General features: G+C 39.6%; 1 protein-coding gene across 1 annotated transcript in view; it reads left to right on the top strand.

Annotated features, from left to right (window-relative positions):
* LOC125229842 (monocarboxylate transporter 3-like) overlaps positions 1 to 17,484 on the top strand; it is a 69,894-nt gene extending 52,410 nt beyond the window's left edge. The window contains 13 exon segments of the mRNA XM_048134783.1: positions 3,127 to 3,374; positions 3,731 to 3,818; positions 3,821 to 3,858; positions 5,333 to 5,491; positions 6,707 to 6,885; positions 7,736 to 7,820; positions 8,363 to 8,508; positions 8,960 to 9,114; positions 9,117 to 9,187; positions 10,082 to 10,225; positions 11,041 to 11,119; positions 11,616 to 11,847; positions 13,370 to 17,484. Coding sequence (XP_047990740.1) covers positions 3,127 to 3,374; positions 3,731 to 3,818; positions 3,821 to 3,858; positions 5,333 to 5,491; positions 6,707 to 6,885; positions 7,736 to 7,820; positions 8,363 to 8,508; positions 8,960 to 9,114; positions 9,117 to 9,187; positions 10,082 to 10,225; positions 11,041 to 11,119; positions 11,616 to 11,847; positions 13,370 to 13,562 — 1,817 coding nt within the window. The 3' untranslated portion in view covers positions 13,563 to 17,484.
* The last annotated feature ends 1,070 nt before the right edge of the window (positions 17,485 to 18,554 follow it).

Raw genomic sequence — 18,554 nt, 5'->3', positions numbered from 1 at the left:
TTCTTTTTGAGATACAATATTTTATACAACGTTTTTGCGACTCACGAGGTGGAATTGTTAGAGCCACATCAAGGCAGTGCGAACGTCAAACAGAATCCCTTGTAAACTATAAAACTGGATTCATTAGCACTGTTTAGCGTCAGTCGTCGAATCCCAGTTGGCAGCCAAACGTGAGATCATCGAATTTCAATGTCGGTTCCATACGTTACGTTTCGCCGCGGTTATGAGTTCGAAGCTGTGGACTATTTTTATTTTATTGCTTTGTAAGTCGCATTGATTGTCACATATTCAAGTGTTAAATGAGTTTAACAATGGACATCAGCAACCAATTCACGTCAACTTGTCTGTCACAGACTTAGCTTGTAATTCAACTTTTCTTTATGTCTACTGTATTCGCCAATACGAATACAACCAGAAATTAGGCAATGCTTCAATATTGCTCGGACTGTATGATCTATCAATAAGCATCAACTTGCAGGTTCCATATTAATATGATGAACTGGTTTTGTCTTTGTTTCTCGTAGAACTCTCTGATTGACAATATTGGGACATTTACAAGCATTGAATGCGTTGGAGTGTTGCACATCGTTATCATGTTATCAACGTGTCAATATACATTCAACCGAAAAATTTATCAGAGCATAAACTGCATTCGAATTATTAAAAAAGTATATGGTTTCAGCATGAAAACCCCTCGTCTGAGGCACGTTTTGCATTTTCTTTTTCATTGAGAACAAAGGGGTTCAGAGTTGAGTGACATGTTAATGATATTCCGGATTTGTCTCAAAAAGGTTCACTGTATTAAACGCTGTGTTTGTGCATTCATGCTGTTAAATTTAGCCGAAATTTTATGCAATTAGTCACACTGTACCACGAGTTCGTGACCTTTGAAGTCACTAATGTCAACGGAAATAGGCTAATCGAGTGATAAGAAAACACATTTCCTAATGATTTATTGAAATGCCTACGGATTTAGTGCTGATCGATAAAAAATCGCTGACTGTTTACAAACACGCAATCAATTGTTTGACTGCTTTTTATCTGATTTATTCGTATTTTACCCTCTTCACAAAGCATTTCTTCCTTCATCCACTCAAGTCAAATGACTAAATCGGCCCAAGGAACAAAGAACAGAGGGCATTTCGCTCGTGCGCGTCGTTTGTACTTTTTATCGTAAGCTATAAATCATTTTAACTGCATCTCAGTCGCTCATATTAACACCTATTAATATACACTTTATTAGTACCTACCTACTAATTAGTGATTAATTTCTGCGATATTATATATGTAGTTCAGTATGACGCACGGACCGTCGACCCCGGTTCGCAAAAGTCCATCTGCTCCTTTGTCCGGTTTCAATACCGATTTGTGGGCCGACAGCCTGACTCACCCGCTATCATATTCCACTATTCCATATTTCTAAACAAACATAAGGTAAATTCTATATGTTTATACCATCATAACGAAACTATTTGGAGTAATGGCTGTGTGAGGTAATTTGCGGTAAGTATTCTTCAAATGTAACCAAGCTTCTTTTCTTTGACCTATCATCGTAATGATTTAGGTGTATTGAATTGACTTATGCATGTAAATACTTTGCAGGCCACCTACACCACATAGGTATAATATTATGTTCTTTAATCATACCCATGCCTTCTGTGTCATGCATGCATGGGCGATGCTTAAATGCTGTCTTCATCTGCGTTGAATAATTTGTATTGATCTCTATCCCCATCGCATATAGTATAGGACCTTCCCTATTGTTTTAAGAAATATAACTTATTTTATGCTCGTATTTACTTTAAATTTCATTCCGATTCATTCACCATTTTACGTGAAAGAGTGACAAAAATCTTCCTATACGAGTACACCCAACCATCCTCACAATCTGTTTATTAGTTTTATTACCCCTACATTGTATAGGTTACTTGTCCCATGAAGAATGAAGCCAAAACTCATGAATCTTGTGTGTCACCGTGGCCAAGTCGAATGTGACACAGAATAATTCCTATTGGTTTACTGTACATAAAGTATTTACCTTAAATAACTTTTATACGCTTATAACGAAACTATTTGTAGAAGTGACTGAATGAGGTAATTAGCGGCACCGCTATACGATAACCACAATTTTAGAGGCTTGATTGGACTCATGACAACATAACATTTTAGCACGTGATAATATTACCACTTTGATGTAAATTGAGTGGTGTTATAATGTGATATAATTACGTTACTATGACACCTACCTACTTAGAATTAGGTAGACGAAATTTCGACACTCTTGATATCTAAATCATGGGGCTGACTACCTACTTGTTAAGACATCAAAGCAGGCTAATGAGCTACTCTTCGAGTAATGAATGCTGGTGAATTGGGCAAAGTCCTCTTATTGGGCGCTGAGCCAAATTACGAGCGATGATTGTTGGCATACGCGTTTTGATCTGCGGTTCCTGGATTGTGGGTTTGGTTTTCTAACGATTATACATATTTACAAGGATATTTCGGCAGCTACATTAAATTCACAAACACTATAATTTAAATCAAGCTTAGTATGAACGTAACAATAGGTTTCGATCGTTAATTTCAGAACAAGCCCTTTTTATTCATCTGAGCTGAGCATTTCAGAATCTTAATTGCTATTTAGGAGATCAGTAGCGTACAATAATAACACCTACTTATTAAACGGAACATTCCATTATTACCCTGGTTATAACGTTGCAAAACGTTTAAAGGTTGGATTCCTAATAGGTGCCTATATTTATATAAATAAATAAAATAATTTTAAATAAATAAAATAAATAAAATAAATAGATATTATAGGACATTCTTACGCAGATTGACTGAGGCCCACGGTAAGCTCAAGAAGGCTTAAATATAATTATGTTTATTTATGACCTGGAATAAATCTGAAGTGAATTTCACTGAGCATATTTTCTTTCCCGCATTTTGGGTAGTAAAATTTTTTGCTCAGCAAGATCGGAGTCAATGGAGGAAAATTGTTCGACCTAACTCGCAAGCAAAATAAGAACAAAGACATCCTAAATAATTAAGTGTCATTAAAGTATCCTTTATATGTACAATAAAAACCAACTTTTTCCCTAATATCTCCTTTATTTCTTATTCCAGGCATAGGCTTCGGTATGATCTACCTCCCGTCAGTAGTGGCCGTGGGCTACTACTTCGAGGCGCGGCGTTCGCTCGCCACCGGCATCGCCGTGTGCGGTTCTGGCGTCGGCACGTTCAGCTTCGCGCCTCTCGCCGCCATCTTGCTCAACGAGTTCGGCTCGTGGCAGAACGCGAATCTGCTGCTGGCTGGACTGATTCTTAACTGCGCGGTGTTTGGAGCGCTTATGAGGCCGCTCGTCTACCCTAAGGTGAGTAGTGACAGTCCTGAGTAAGTTGGCACGGTCGGCTTCGCGCTGCTCGCCGCCGTTTTGCTCAACGAGTTCTCATGGGTAGAACGCGAATCTGTTGCTGACTGGACTGATTCTTAACCGCGGCCTCTAGTATATCCTAGGTTGACCAACATATTTATGTGATGCTATTAATTGCAGGCAGCCATAATTCTGCCATAACCTACATTCGTAATCATTACTCAGGTCATTCAGCTGGTTCCTCTAAGTTTCAGGAGCGAAATAAGTATTGTAACGCCTTGATCTGTTATTTGATGCAAATTAAATTAAATTCATAGGTAGCCATATAAATTTACAAACACTTTCTCACATTTCAGTCATCTGGAGAGAAGCCCCTCCTACAACGCATGGCCGAAGAGAAGCGCCTCCAAATGGAGCGCGGTTCAATCGGCGGCTCCTACTTCGTGGTCAACTGCCCGACGGTACTATGGAAAAGAGGCTGAAGGTAATGTCGCCCTCCACTCACTAACCGGTCGCTTGGGCAGCATGGTAAGGGTCGTGGCGGCAGGCGCCACAGCTTAAACACACATTTGTATTTAATGGAGTCATGATCATAATATTGTTAACAATCTTACTAGGGGTGTATCATAATACGATAGTTAAAAACTACAACTTATTATTTTTTCACTTAGTGGATGGATGACTCTTAGTCATAAAATAACCCCGTTATAGTCAGCACTCATCAGTTTGAAAAACAACAGTTGTTGCGACTTTTTCTAGAGATGCAATTTGTGTATGATAGTGATCATTGTTTTTGTATGATTGTACTAGTACATCATAATTGTATACATTTTTTATTCAGCGGCATATCTACAGCCAGCCAATAAATACATAGGGATTCCCCCATATGATCAAACCCGTACTATGGGTATATAACTAAGTAATATGAATATGTGTTGTATTTATCTGCGTTTAGCTCGTTAGACGACTATCAGAAACATTGCAAAAATTTAATATTTCGTCCGAAATGTGATACGAATATGTGACTCACCATACATACCTAACTACCCACACATATCCACACTTCATACTAGTGTCAACAACATGGGGTCATCTATAATATTGTATGTTACCGCCATCGGGTTTATGTAATCAACTAGAAATTGTATGTATTCAAATCATTTACCGGTATTATAAGCATGACCGGTTTTGTAATTCGTTTCATCGGGATTATGTGATCAATTTCAGAATGTATTGTATGTCATTACCGGTATTATATGCATGACCGGTAAATTCCATACGGGATTCCATCTAGGATTGGTCCTAGCATCCCCATTATATGTACACCTCATACATGCACGTTGACTCAAGTAAATAGTACAGACATTCGGTTCTAACTTCTTTTTTTTGTAATATTTGAACAACATTATTATAATAGCGCTTGATTTCAAATAGTTTTCAAATAATATAGACTTATAGTTTTAGTTAAGAATGATCACAGTACATCAAGTCAAAAATTTACCAGAAATCTGACAATATAAAAGACAGAAAAGTCAGACTGATATAATCAACCACAAAGAAATCTAACCACAAAATTAAAATTTTGAAAAACTGCTATGAAGTAAGAACACTCCCGATTAATTCAGCTTTCAAACAAAAAAAAAACTAAATCTAAATCGGTTCATCCGTTCGGAAGCTACGATGCCACAGACAGACAAACAGACACACAAACGTCAAACTTATAACACCCCATCGTTTTTGCGTCGGAGGTTAAAAATATGACTAACGCCTTAATGTGAATATATGTTTAACTACCATTTTAGAAACGAATCATCTGTCTATTTACCGTCATCGGTCCCCATTCCATCGGGCAACATCAGCATCGGTGCAGCTACTGAGCTAACCTTATTCCCCCACCGTGCCCATGTAAAGAGGTTGTATGTCAGCAGGCGACGGACAAGTCAGGGCAATCTTTGCAGGCCCCGCTCAACGTAGACCCCGGCGTGCACTCCTCGCTCAACCTCGAGGCGCTCGCCAGGGTGCCCACGGTGCCCAACATGCCCGGCGTGCCCAACGTGCCCACGCTGCCCACCATCACGGAGGCGAGGGTTGTGGATGACAGTGGAGATAAGAAGAAGGTAATTTTGTGATGAAATTGTTTTTTTTAATTTAGCTAATAGTCTTTATTATTTATCGATTTTCAATTATAAGAAATACGTGTTATAGGACCTTCTTACACAGACTGTCTAAGCCCCTCGGTAATATCAAAGAAGGCTTGTGTTGTGGGGACGCAGAGAATATTATACAATTTATACAATTACTTAAATACATTGAAATCGAACTGTGCTCATCACACAAATAAATGCCCTTACCAGGATTGGTACACAGGAAGATCGACTTAGCAAACACGGTCAAATCGTTAACTGCTTAATCAATGAAAAAAATTGCGCCTATACGCCTGGACTTGCGTAAAAACTGCAATATTTGATTTAAATTGTCATTAAGGCAATTATTATGAATGATAAATAAACATGTTATTCATTAGGTATCGAAATCTGTCGTATTTGGCTTTCGCCACGGCAGTGTTCGAAGACCGAGGCCGCGTGAGGTATCAAGTGTGAACGGCATACGTCAAACGCAATTGGCAGCATGCTTTAAAACTCTTCATTGATTCAATGTTCATGGCTCGATTTCGTTTGTTCTCTTCTTACATTATGTTGCATAGATAAATCAACTTCTGTCAACTAACATAGGTAACACTTTTTCTCATATCTTTTTGCGTGAGTTTAGTCAGTTTTGAATGCCAAGACATTTATTTAAAATACATACATACATCGGACGTTGTGTACATTTCCATAATTAAGTTTTGCATTTTATGCACGCAAAAATCAAAACTACTATCCGTGTGAATTCTTGGAGGTTGGAGCTAAAAAAACTGTAACCAATAAAACACATTATATTTACTGAGAAGCTGTAATTAGGTTTTCCCTATTTCTATTTTCTTCTTTGTAGTTATGAGAGCCATAACCATTATCAAAATAAAGTTTGTTATTTTTTATTTACTTATCTGTTCTGTTCAGTTATATTAGGCACCGCTATCCTAGAGAAATCCGAGCATTTCAAATAAAACCGTAAAATTTTATTAGATATTTACTTGAAAACTCGTAAAGATAAATAAATTTCAATAACTAAAAACAATTCACACAATGACACCCGTCGAACTTAGGTATCATGGAAATAGATTTTTTATGTTTTGTGGCATGTAACTTTATTAAAAGTCTGTTATGTCCCATCTCTGGGCAAAGGCCACCGCCGCTTATTTTTCATCTTGTAACTTACTTGTTAATTTCTAGGGCGAAAACGGCGTAACCAACGGAGGTAACCAGATGTCGCGCAACGTATCGTCGCCAGCGTTCAGCGCGCAAGCGCCCGGGCTGCCGAAGAATGGATCTGTGCCGTTCTTTGACCGCCAGCGCAAGCAGAGCACGATAGGTCAGGCGATAGGTAGCGTAGATAACTTTTATATCTACAGGTGGTGGACAATTTATGGTGAAGTGTCTTCTTGACTTGCTAAGATAACAGCTTTAGCTTTAGCTGCTTTAGCGGCTTTAGCTGAACTTGGAAATGTTGCCCGTACTAAGCGCGCAAGAACGTTTCACGGGTCCGTGCCGTTCTTCGACCGCCAAATCAAACAGGATGGCGTGAGAGATGTCTGAATAGTCACAAAATTTGCACCAAATAATTGTACCTATACTGTACTAAACTGTACCTATAGCGAAGAAAACTGTACCTCAAGCAATCAAGCATTAAATAGATAGTTACATATACATTTTGAAGTCAGCTTGGCGCGCATAGCCGTGTATCGCCCCAACGTGTGGGAACTATGTTCTGGAACATATATTAATAAACTGTACCTAAACTACAGTACTCGCTAAACTGTCAATAATACCATTTAAAGCACACGTGATATCGGTCGAAACAACAACATTTTTTTTTACTGCTCTCATTTACTTAAATAAATGACCTGTATGTTTACTGATCAATTTGCAATGCATTTGCCTGACGGACACGAAATATGTAGTGTAGATGACGTTCATACAGATGGTGGACGAGGTATGTTTTGGTGACGTGCTGAAGGATAGGACCCTTGCTCAGTCTATAGGATGGTGTGGTAGACAATGGACATGGATGGTATATCATGGACATATTTCATGTTTAGCGGCAACCCAATTCTTCAATCTGCCTTCTACTTTTGTTGGATATATTTTAATCGAGATCACATTCTATGTTGGTGCAAGTAGATTGAATGTTGTATTGTTGATGCTTTTGTGAATGTTAGCGATTTTGATAAACAGGAATCTAATTTCGCTTTTTTGTTCCAGATTTAAACCGTCCTTAGCTGCTATTAAAGCCACGTCCAAAACTTCCATGAATAGTCAATACAGAATCGATGTAAGTACAGACAAAGTCATATAAACGGAAGCTTTCTTAAAATATAGACGGCAATTTCTAATAATCTCAAAATAAATCGGAAATTAGCCTTACCTAATAATATTGATCATCGAAGTAGTATTTTTAACCTTTCGAATGTCAAGATGACCTAAAGCCGTCCTTGTAAAATGTTCATGTCATCAGTCCTAAGGACAGCTTAGGTGTTAAAGCTCGGCCACACATGCGCGTTTTGATAGCGTAGGCGGAGTGGTCAGCGGAGCAGTAGCAGCAGAGCGCAACGATAGCGGTGCGCCGGACGAACGCTGGCGTTGCGCCCAGCGGACGCCGGCGGGAACTAACGAGCGCGGATTGCGAGCGGAACGGACGTTCCGCCGGCGCACCGCTATCATTGCGCTCCGCTAACGCTACGCTATCAAAACGCTTTATGTGTGGCGGAGGCTTTAAAGCGAACGCAGTGAAATTTGTGTTACACTACCATTGACGCCTTTTTAAATAGAATTTATCAAGTTTGATCCATTTTTCAGGGTGACACAGAGAGCGTCATGTACAACTCTAAGCTATCCGTAGCGGGACCACGCGAACCCTCTCGCATGGTGCGACCAATGTCCAGGAAGGACATCTTCTACTCCGGCTCTGTGCTCAATCTTCCTCAATACCAGAGTCAAAAGAGCTTGCAAGCTTACAGGAACTCCGTGCTGAGCCTGCCTCAGAGCAGGCAGGCTGGCGATGCTGAAGCTCAAGAACGTAAGTTGATGACTTCCTTCTTTTATGTCTTGCAAAAGTATCTTCTATTCTGGTTCAGTTCTAAACCTGCCGCAGTACCAGAGCCAGAAGAGATTGCAGGCTTATAGGAACTCCGTGCTCAGTCTGCTTCAGAGTAGGCAGCGGGCTAGGAATGCTGAAGCTCGAGAACGTAAGTTGCTAAGATGATAATGGTTACAATACTAGCGCTCTGCCATCTGAGTCACCAAGATCTATTACAGCGAGTCTTTCCACTATATACCTAGGCCTTAGGTAAACCATAGCGACATCTACCGTAAGAGTGTTACACTTCTTAAATGGCAACGGTGTTCCAAGTCACATTGGAAGTATTCTAAATTGATATTTATAAAGCAAAAACATCTGCGAGAGGGTACGCTACCAGCAATAATAAGTTACTACTATTAAAAACAAAACGATAAAATAATTAAATTGTATATTTCAGAATACGACCTATGCCCGTGCTTATCGCTGCCGCAATCCTTCAAGTCCGCCCTCGGGTCCATGCTGGATGTGAGCTTGCTCCGCGACCCTGCGTTCATGCTCATCGGGTTTCGAATATCTTCGGCATGGCCGGCCTCTACGTGCCCTTCGTGTATATCGTGGACGCCGCCATGATGAATGTACGTAATACCAACCCATAGACGCAGGTCATGCTAGACGTAAGTTGCACGAACCTGATCCTTTCTTCATGCTCATCGGGATGTCGGATATCTTCGGCACGGTGAGCCGTTCGTGCCCTTCGTTATTGTAAACGCCGCCATGCTGAATGTACATAATGCCAACCCTTCGAGTTCAAGACTACATATCTACTTAATGAAGGCGCGCAGATACGGTAAGTACCTATTGTCCCAGAGTTGTAAGAACCTCTTTTTGACACATGACAGCGTCCACAAAACGTAAACTCGCGCAACCTAATGAAATTTTAAATAAATTCCTGTAATAATATTTTAAAAAATCAAGTACTTAACAACAATATTTCGCTTACTTTAAACATAATCTAACACATGTTACATTTTTGCGGATCTTCGTTAGTGAGTATTTTACGATATTAATTTATCACCCAGGATTTACTTATTATGTCATTTATCATTCATTTATATTTTTAAACTAGTGCTGTGGAGAGTCTGTCAACGATTCAAATGACATTTCAGTAAGTTGATAGAAATCATATATTTGAGCACCTCCTTGTACAAGGGACTAATCGATTCCACCAATTCGAATTTAATCTTTAGATTTGGCAAAGGATACGTCGCCACAGACTTCAAAACAAATGTGTCAAAAATGTGAACTTACAAATCTGGGACTATAGTCATTATTGTTTACTCTTTTAATAAACAAAACACATCAGTATTCGAGTTGAATCCACTAAAACCTCTATGTTGCCGTCGTCTTGCTATACGGAGAAGTCCCAGGCACGCCGAAGTTGGACCAAGCTAACTCAACCCTTAGACTGAAAGGGTATGATAAATACCACCATAAACATCAAGATAACACTGTTTTTTTTTATATTTCAGGGTGTAGAATCATCGCAAGCTTCCTTCCTGCTATCTATCATCGGCATCACGAACACAATCGGTCGTATCGCCTGCGGCTGGGTCGCAGACTTCCCCTGGATGGACTCTCTATTGCTCAACAATGTCTGCCTCGTCATTGCCACGGTATTTTATATCACTTTAAGTTCTCGAACTCCTATATATACTAAAGATATGTATAACTTTTACACCTTATTACAATGCAATAAGGTCAAAAAGTGATTGCTCTGGTCGTCTTCCGTAGGAGTTCTTGTTGGCCGTCGATATAAATTAAGTTCTCGTTACATAACTATAGTTTGCCCGTGGCTTGTACGCGTTAAAAGAGACCAAAAGTAGCCTATTTACTCTCCACTCCATCCCTTTTTTTGGACCATTTAATAATTGTTAATTCGTCGCTCCGTTTTGCCGTGAAACCATGGATACAAACAGACGCATGTCCATTTCCAAGATTTGCAATGTATTAGTATGTAAAGACAGCTTTTGCCCGCGGATTCGCGTTAGAGATACAAAAGGTAGCCGTTTCATGTCACTTCCATCCCTTCAAATCTCTACCTAAAAAATCACGTCAATTCGTCGGACCGTTTTGCCGTGAAAGATGGACAAACAAACAGACACACACACTTTCCCATTTATAATATTAGTATGGATATCAGTCACACACAGGTCGAACTCGATTAAATATCATTATTTTACCTTTTTCCGACGTTTCGGCCAGGTTGCACAGGCCGTGGTTACGTAAGTCTTCCGTGTGTATCTATAAATATGAATACTATTTTACTTTTATAATACTCTATTATCCTGTACCGCAAATACAATTGGCTATGTCGCTTTCAATTCTTTATGTTATGGTTACCTACATCGTCGCCACAAATAGCCATGAACACAAATCAAAGTGTAAAAATAAAAAAATCTCAAACTGAAAATTATGTTTTTAATTTTAGGTATCTGTTGCTGCGACGCCTTTCTGCGCGTCTTATGGTTCTTATGTCGCGGTGGCGATATTCTTTGGAATTGCTATTTGTAAGTATAATTTGATCAATAAACTCAAAAATTTCATTATACTATTCTAGCATCTCTAGCCCTTGCTCTGATTCACTGCATGAAATTGTCTCAAACATCCAGTCCAGAACACTTTGTATAAAAAAAACAATAGAAAAATATCATCGTTATTCGACTCGACACATCTACAACTTTGTTTGAGCATATGACTTGAGCGAACATTGTTAAGCCAGGCCCACGTCACTCGCTCGCGGTCGCGCGTTAAGTACCTACCCGCTAGCAGTTGCCCCGAGGTAACAAGTGGCCGAGGGGCGCCCCACCCACGCGCCCGCCTGTATAGTCGCGTGGCACGTACCTAATATTCTTCTGAGTTTGACGTACTATAACTTATTAGTAGGTATTAGTTAAATAAAGCGTAGGTATTTGTCCTTTTGCGGACAAGTGAAGGGTCTGTTACGTTAGTAACTTATTAAAAATCTTTGGTTGAGCATACTAATCGACATGTTTTATTTTTCAGCGGGCTACATTTCCCTAACATCCATCATCCTAGTAGATCTGCTCGGCCTCGACAAGCTGACGAACGCCTTCGGTCTACTCATTCTCTTCCGTGGAGCAGCCGCCATTGTGGGCTCACCGCTCGCTGGCGCTGTGTATGATGCTACTAAAAACTATGACGCGTCGTTCTATATGGCGGCTGCGTTCTTCCTTGCTGCTACGCTTACGTCGTTCGCTGCTCCTTTGTTTAGAAGGTAAAAATAACGTTTGTGTATTCGATATACATATATAGTGGACTTAGTAATTACTCTTTCGTAGAGCAGCCGCCATTGTGGGCTCACCGCTCGCTGGCGCTGTGTATGATGCTACTAGGAACTATGACGCGTCGTTCTATATGGTGGCTGCGTTTTTCCTTGCTGCTACGCTGACGTCGTTCACAGCTCCCTTGTTTAGAAGGTAAATATAGTAATAACATAGTGACGTAATTAGATAGATCTTTTCTGCATTCTCTTCCGTGGCGCGGCTGCCATAGAAGGCTCACCTCTGGCTGGCGTCGTGTACGATGCTACTAGAAATTATGACGCGTCGTTCGATATGGCGGCTGCGTTCTTCCTGGCTGCCACGGTCACGTCCTTCGCTGCTCCTTTGTTTAGAGGGTAAAATATAGTGTCACTTTTGATATAAATAGTGGCTTAGTACATTTTCTTCCGTGGAGCAGCCGCCATTGTGGGCTCACCGATCACTGGCGCTGTATATGATGCTCCTAGGAACTATGACGCGTCGTCCTATATGGCGGCTGCGTTCTTCCTTGCAACCACGCTTACGTCCTTCGTTGCTCCTTTGTTCAGAAGGTCAGCAGAGTAAATTTGGCCACTTTAAAATGACGTAGTATATTCTCCTTTGTGGGGCGGTGGCTATCGTGGGCTCACCGCTCGCAGGCGCTGTTTATGATGCTACTAGAAACTATGATGCGTCTTTCTATATGGCGGCTGCGTTCTTCCTAGCTGCCACGCTTGTCGTTCGCTGCCCCTTTGTTTAGAAGGTAAATATAATCATATAGATCTTTTCTACATTTTCTTCCGTGGCGCGGATGCCATAGTAGGCTCACCTCTCGTTGGCGCTGTGTATGATGCTACTAGGAACTATGACGTCTTGTTTTATATGGCGGCTGCGGTCTTCCTTGCTGCTACGCTTACGTCTTCGCTGCTCCTTTGTTTAGAACGTAAATATACTAATGTAGTGGCGTTATCAGATTGATTCCTGTTCATTCTTCTCCGTGGACTAGCTGCTAGTGGAAGCTCGCGTTTAGCCTGTGCCGTGTGTGATGCTACTAGAAACTATGACGCATCGTTTTATATGGCGACTACGTTCTTCCTCGTTGTTTACATTCACGTCATTTGCCGGTTCTTTGTCCAGACTAGAAGGAGTGACGTAATCAGATAGATCTCAGATAGAGTTCATTCTCTCCCGTGGAGCGGCCGAATAAAATAAATATTTAAGTCGAGCTCCCACACATCGGGCATTATTTTTCCGTTTTTATAAAGTCCGACAAGCACTTGGACGCTTTTGACTTGTGAGCCAATGACCAAAGATTGAGTTCATATTCAAATCTGTGGGCCTAGTGAAAAAGGGTATAACTCAAATTGACTCGGTGGAAAAGGGCAGAAGTCACCAAGTTCACCTCGGACTTGTGACCTTTTTCACCGAGTCAATTTGAGTTATACCCTTTTTCACTAGGACCACAGAAATGCACTCAAGTTTTATCATCGCCCGCAGGAAACAGGACGAGATCCAGCAGCCGGCGGACGTGCTGACGCCCATCGACGAGGACCTGGAGGAGGCGGACGAGGACCCGGACGACACGCCCATCACCATGGGCATGGCGCGCGCCGCTCCTGCTATAACTCGCACCGCCGCCTCGCCCACGGAGGCTCCTACCGAGCTGAGTCAACGAGAGAGTGTGCTCTAAGGACTATCTAAGGTTGGCTTTGTTTTGAAGTTTCAACGAGTATTGTCATCGCGTCAGATAAAATCGCATTGTGGAAAGTTTTATCACCGTGGGTACGGCGCGCGCCACCCCCGCTATAACCCGTACAGCTGCCTCGCCCATTGAATCAGCGAGAGAGTGTACTCTAAGGACTATGTAAGGTTGGATTTATTTTAGTTATCAAGTGAGATATGTAGCGAATTGTGGAAAATTTTCATCACCGTGGGTGTCGCGCGCTGCCCCTACTATATCAAGCATAACCTACCTAACCTAGCCCACTGAGACACCTACTAAGCTGAGTCAGCGGAACGGTGTGTTCTAAGAAGAGTTTCTAGCGAATCGGCGGGATTATGTACTAGGACCGGGTTGGATTCGCATTGAACCTTATATTGAGCAGGGCGAAATAAAAAAAACGACACATTCATTACCATTGTTGTTTGTAAAACACAATTTATAATTCAACGAAAAAAACTTCCACACATTTAAACTGAGCGATATCTACTGCTAAAGTGGAATGCACTGAGGCATAATTACTAAGCTCCATAAAAAGGCTGTTATGAAACTTGTACAAATATTTTGATAAGGAACTTAGTGACTATGCCATAAGAAGCATATTTAAATGGCAGTTATATAAAACCTTACTCACAACGTAAGAAATAAGTCTGGATGGCTTTAAGCCAAAGTGCGTTCAACCGATGATATGATACCGAGGTTCAAAAATATATCATTTGACTCGAAATTTAAATAATTTCTAACCCCCTTATTCATAACCGTTCACTAAAGTTATCAAGCCGATAAAGTTCGTTTGTCCCTTTCCGATGTATTGGTGTGATAGAAAGGAACAAACGAACTTTATGGGCTTGATAATTTTAGTGTACGTTTATGAATAAGGGAGTAAATCATTACATTTTGTACCACTCGGCTTTACAGAAAAACTTATTGTATTTCTTTTCCTAAGAGTTTATTTTTGTGATAACCGCGTACAGTGTCAGTCAACCAATTGGAACCCTAGGCCACTCTACAACCATGTCAAAATGACAAGCAGTAAGAGATTTCTTGCAATCTGGTTTATGACGTCACTAAGACATAGTTCTACAGTGGCCTACGGTTCCAATTGGTTGACTGTACATATGACTTAACATATGTGCAAATATATTAAACAAATTTATTAGGCTTCAGTAATTATGTACTGATTGTATTGATGTATGAATGACACATAACCGTAGTTCAGTTTGTTTAATTTTAAAGTAACTCTTTGCTATGTATCTTCGGTATTTATATTAATAACAAAAATACGATCTCATAGCCCGAAGGTACTACCAAAGACAATTATGACCGATATTTTTACCGCAAGTAAGTTTTAGTTTTGTACCATAATGTTTTAAATGAAAAATTCACCAACCTACATGAATACCGTTTTGCAGGTCCATTAAAAAACGTGGGGTTATTTGATAATAAATTATAAAAAGAACTTTGTTTCCACTCTGTGTACCATAAACCTTTATAACTCTTTTAGTCTCAACTAACTCCACGGGCTTCGTATAAACGCATAAGGCGAAATACTGAGAGATTCTAAATAAATAATATAAATATAACCGTATGTTAAACATAATATTCAAGTATTTGATAAGAATGGTACGATGTGGAATTGACTGCAAGCAATAATTTTACACAAATTCGTTGCACTTTCACTAGGGAACTAATTCTGACGTGCCATATGAAACGGACGTTGTGGTACTCGTGGTGCTAGCGACACCGGTGGTAACTACCACTCAATACTCAGAGGGAAACGCTTAAGAGGAACTAGGGGACTAAAACACGTTGCATGAGAAAAAATACAATATTTGGAAAGCGCAAAAGTGGTCGGTATGAAGTCTAAAATGTCATTAGCAATAATACTTGTACTTATAGGCTCTAAGTACTTAGATTCAAAACAATAAAAAGGCAAAAAATATTAGAACCTTTCATCTTACCCTTTTCAACAATCCATATCTATCATTCTTCCTGTGACAGTTGTATTTCTAAAAGAGACAATAAATGATTAATTTATTTATCTAAAGCCTAATTTTGTAGGAATCCGTGTTAGAATTATATTTTCCTATTAATAGCGGAGTACACAAAAAGAATACAGTATTTTGAAACGCATGTCCTTTTGTAAATAGTATACCATTAAAATTTGCACTATTGTACATACACGACTAGGTAGGGTGTTGAACAATCATGGCACTGACTACGTATACAATCACGAACACTTCCTCGCTATGCTCTATTTTTCTATCCTTTATGTAGCTTGCAACTATCCTGTTATTGTCATTAACATAAGGTTGAAAATGTCAACCTTACAGTAACGATAGCAAACGAACTGCTGTACGATAGGACTAAGAATCTATAAGTCGTTTTAATGATACCGGAATAGTTCGGTATATTTGTATTGTGTGTTTACTGTAAGATACATTTTGAAACTTGCTATAGCAATGTGTTGAGAATTTTCGAGCTTGGCTTTTTCCTTATATTTCTTGTGAAGTTTAGATACTGTTTACGTCTCGCTGGTAGTATTCGGGGTCATTTTCGTTGAGATTTTTGTCTCGACGGCGTTAGGTAGGTATAAAATGAATTGTGTACCGCCGTGAAATCTATGTCATCCTATTGATATCCTCATTTTGAAGTAGAGTGTAGACCTGCATCGTTCCACGTGCCATGGCGACGAACAAGTTTGTAAATAAGCGGGTAGTAACGTAGGAGACAGTGAGTAACGCAACGCAGTCAATTTCCGACGCCCGGGGCTGGGGCTTGCCACTCATGTAGCGGACGCAGAGTACCTATATATTAATATATTTTTGTGTATAGATATTTTTCTGTCAATAAACTGCATAATTTAGCTGTAAGTTGTACGTATAGGAGCGCGTAAGGGTTTAAGGAGGTAGGAAATGGTATTATGTGATACATATAATACGAATACCAATTTGTTTTGTAACACTTATAATGTTTTATTGATAATGATATGCCTATTATGAAACATGTAATATTAAAATTAGGTTTTCATTTATAAGGTTTATTAATGTGGGATAATGTTACAAATTGTATAAAAAATCTTATTAAAGATTATTCTGAAAGTTAGTAATGTTACTGTTGTTATAGCTTTATGTAAAAACCAAAAGTGTTATTATGTTTTTAAGATTGAAAAATAAAGTGTTATGTGAATCATACCGGGGTTAGATAATTATTGCCAATGTGATGAAGTCCGAAACGCATCAAATGTACGAGGATCATTGGTTTTTATTTAGTTAAGACTCAGTTTATGTCTATTTTAATATCTAGTTCAATTTTACTTGGCAAAAATGTTATGTTATGTATTTAATGCAGTATTGGTTAATAAGTATTGTTTTTATCTTAAAAATGCTGTTTACGCATTAATCGGCTAAACGAACAATCGTTCGTTCTATACAAATAGAAGTTTTCTGAAATGTTTCAAATTCGGTGTACCGAAGGCTGAACTGAACCTAACAAAGCTAGGGTAACTGCTATAGTTATTGGCCCATCCACTTAGCTGATATGGCTGTTAGAAACAAAAGCAGAAGGGCCAGTTGCATCAACCACATTTGACAGACACATCATCGTCAGCAGGCGTCTATGGAAATTCCCATACAATAAAATATAACGAATGCAGCGAATGCTTTAACGGTGACAGACTTTTTGATGCAACCGGCCCTAAGTCGTATTGTTTGGAGAGCCCAATTACTATGGAGGGGCCAAAAACTTTACCACTCACCCACCATTCTACGCTGGAGAACTATCTGTGAAAGATTTTATTTGATGAAGTTAATGCTCGTATTCAATTCTTTGGTTCAATTTCATAAGGTAGACTATCTCATCCAACATTAAGTACATATTCTAACTTAGCCTTATCATTAGGGATGTACCGACTATTGATTTGGCCGACTAGGCCGACTACCGACTAGTCGGCGCTTGGGTGGCCGATTAGTCGGCCGACTAGTCGGCTAGTCGGCCAGAACATAATTTTCGAGTAATTTATCAAAATTTTTGAATTACATTGGTCGTTTGTTGGCGCTTTTCATTATTTTTTAAAGGTTCAAAGGTCAATGAGAATATTGATATACAATTTCCATTTTTAACAAACGGTTTGACTTAAGTGGGTAGGAATCCTGCCTATGAAACCGATAGTCCTTGGTAGGACATTTCTTTCTGTGATTACCGCAGTTGTTCTTTTGACTAACAACATAACAAATAGGTTCATAATACAACAATATCAGCTGTTAATTTATGTTTGTACTGTTTTTCCATCACTTATAATGTGCCGACTAATCGGCCTTTTTTGCCGACTAGTCGCCGACTAATCGCCGACTACAAATGTGGCCGGATAGTCGGCTTTCCCGACTAGTCGGCGACTAGTCGGTACATCCCTATAAGTTTATAACGCTATGCTGAATGAAATATTTTTATTTAAGTGTGTTTTATAAAAGCTTGCTTTTCAGCTACGCGTACAATCTAAATTAAAAATGTCAATGTAAATCGCTCAATGATAGAGAACTATTTTAAAAATTGTTCTAGATGTGGTGGTGAGTGTATTCTAAGGGCCAGTTGCACCAACCACAACAGACACATCATCCTCACGCAGCAGACGTCTGTGGAACTTCCCATACAATAAAATTTAACGAACGCTTTAACGATGACAGGCGGTTTGATGCAACCGGCCCTAAGTCGCTTAGACTCATATACATATTCGAATATACAATTCATGAGATATTATCAGTTCTATACTGTAAATAAACAAAAAACAACTTCTAAAAGAAGAAAAACCTTAAAATTTGTAATAGATACAACTAACTCTCTGATGGCACAGTCTGCAACTGTTTTTTTGGACGTCATAATTTGTAACAAGTATAGAGTCATACCATGCTAATTGGGCAGCACTTTTTCCCTTCCCTGTACAAGGCTAAATTTTTCATAGAAGTC

Source organism: Leguminivora glycinivorella, chromosome 9 (assembly GCF_023078275.1).
Source record: "Leguminivora glycinivorella isolate SPB_JAAS2020 chromosome 9, LegGlyc_1.1, whole genome shotgun sequence".
Lineage (NCBI taxonomy): Eukaryota > Metazoa > Arthropoda > Insecta > Lepidoptera > Tortricidae > Leguminivora > Leguminivora glycinivorella.
This window is presented reverse-complemented; position numbering and strand designations above follow the sequence as displayed.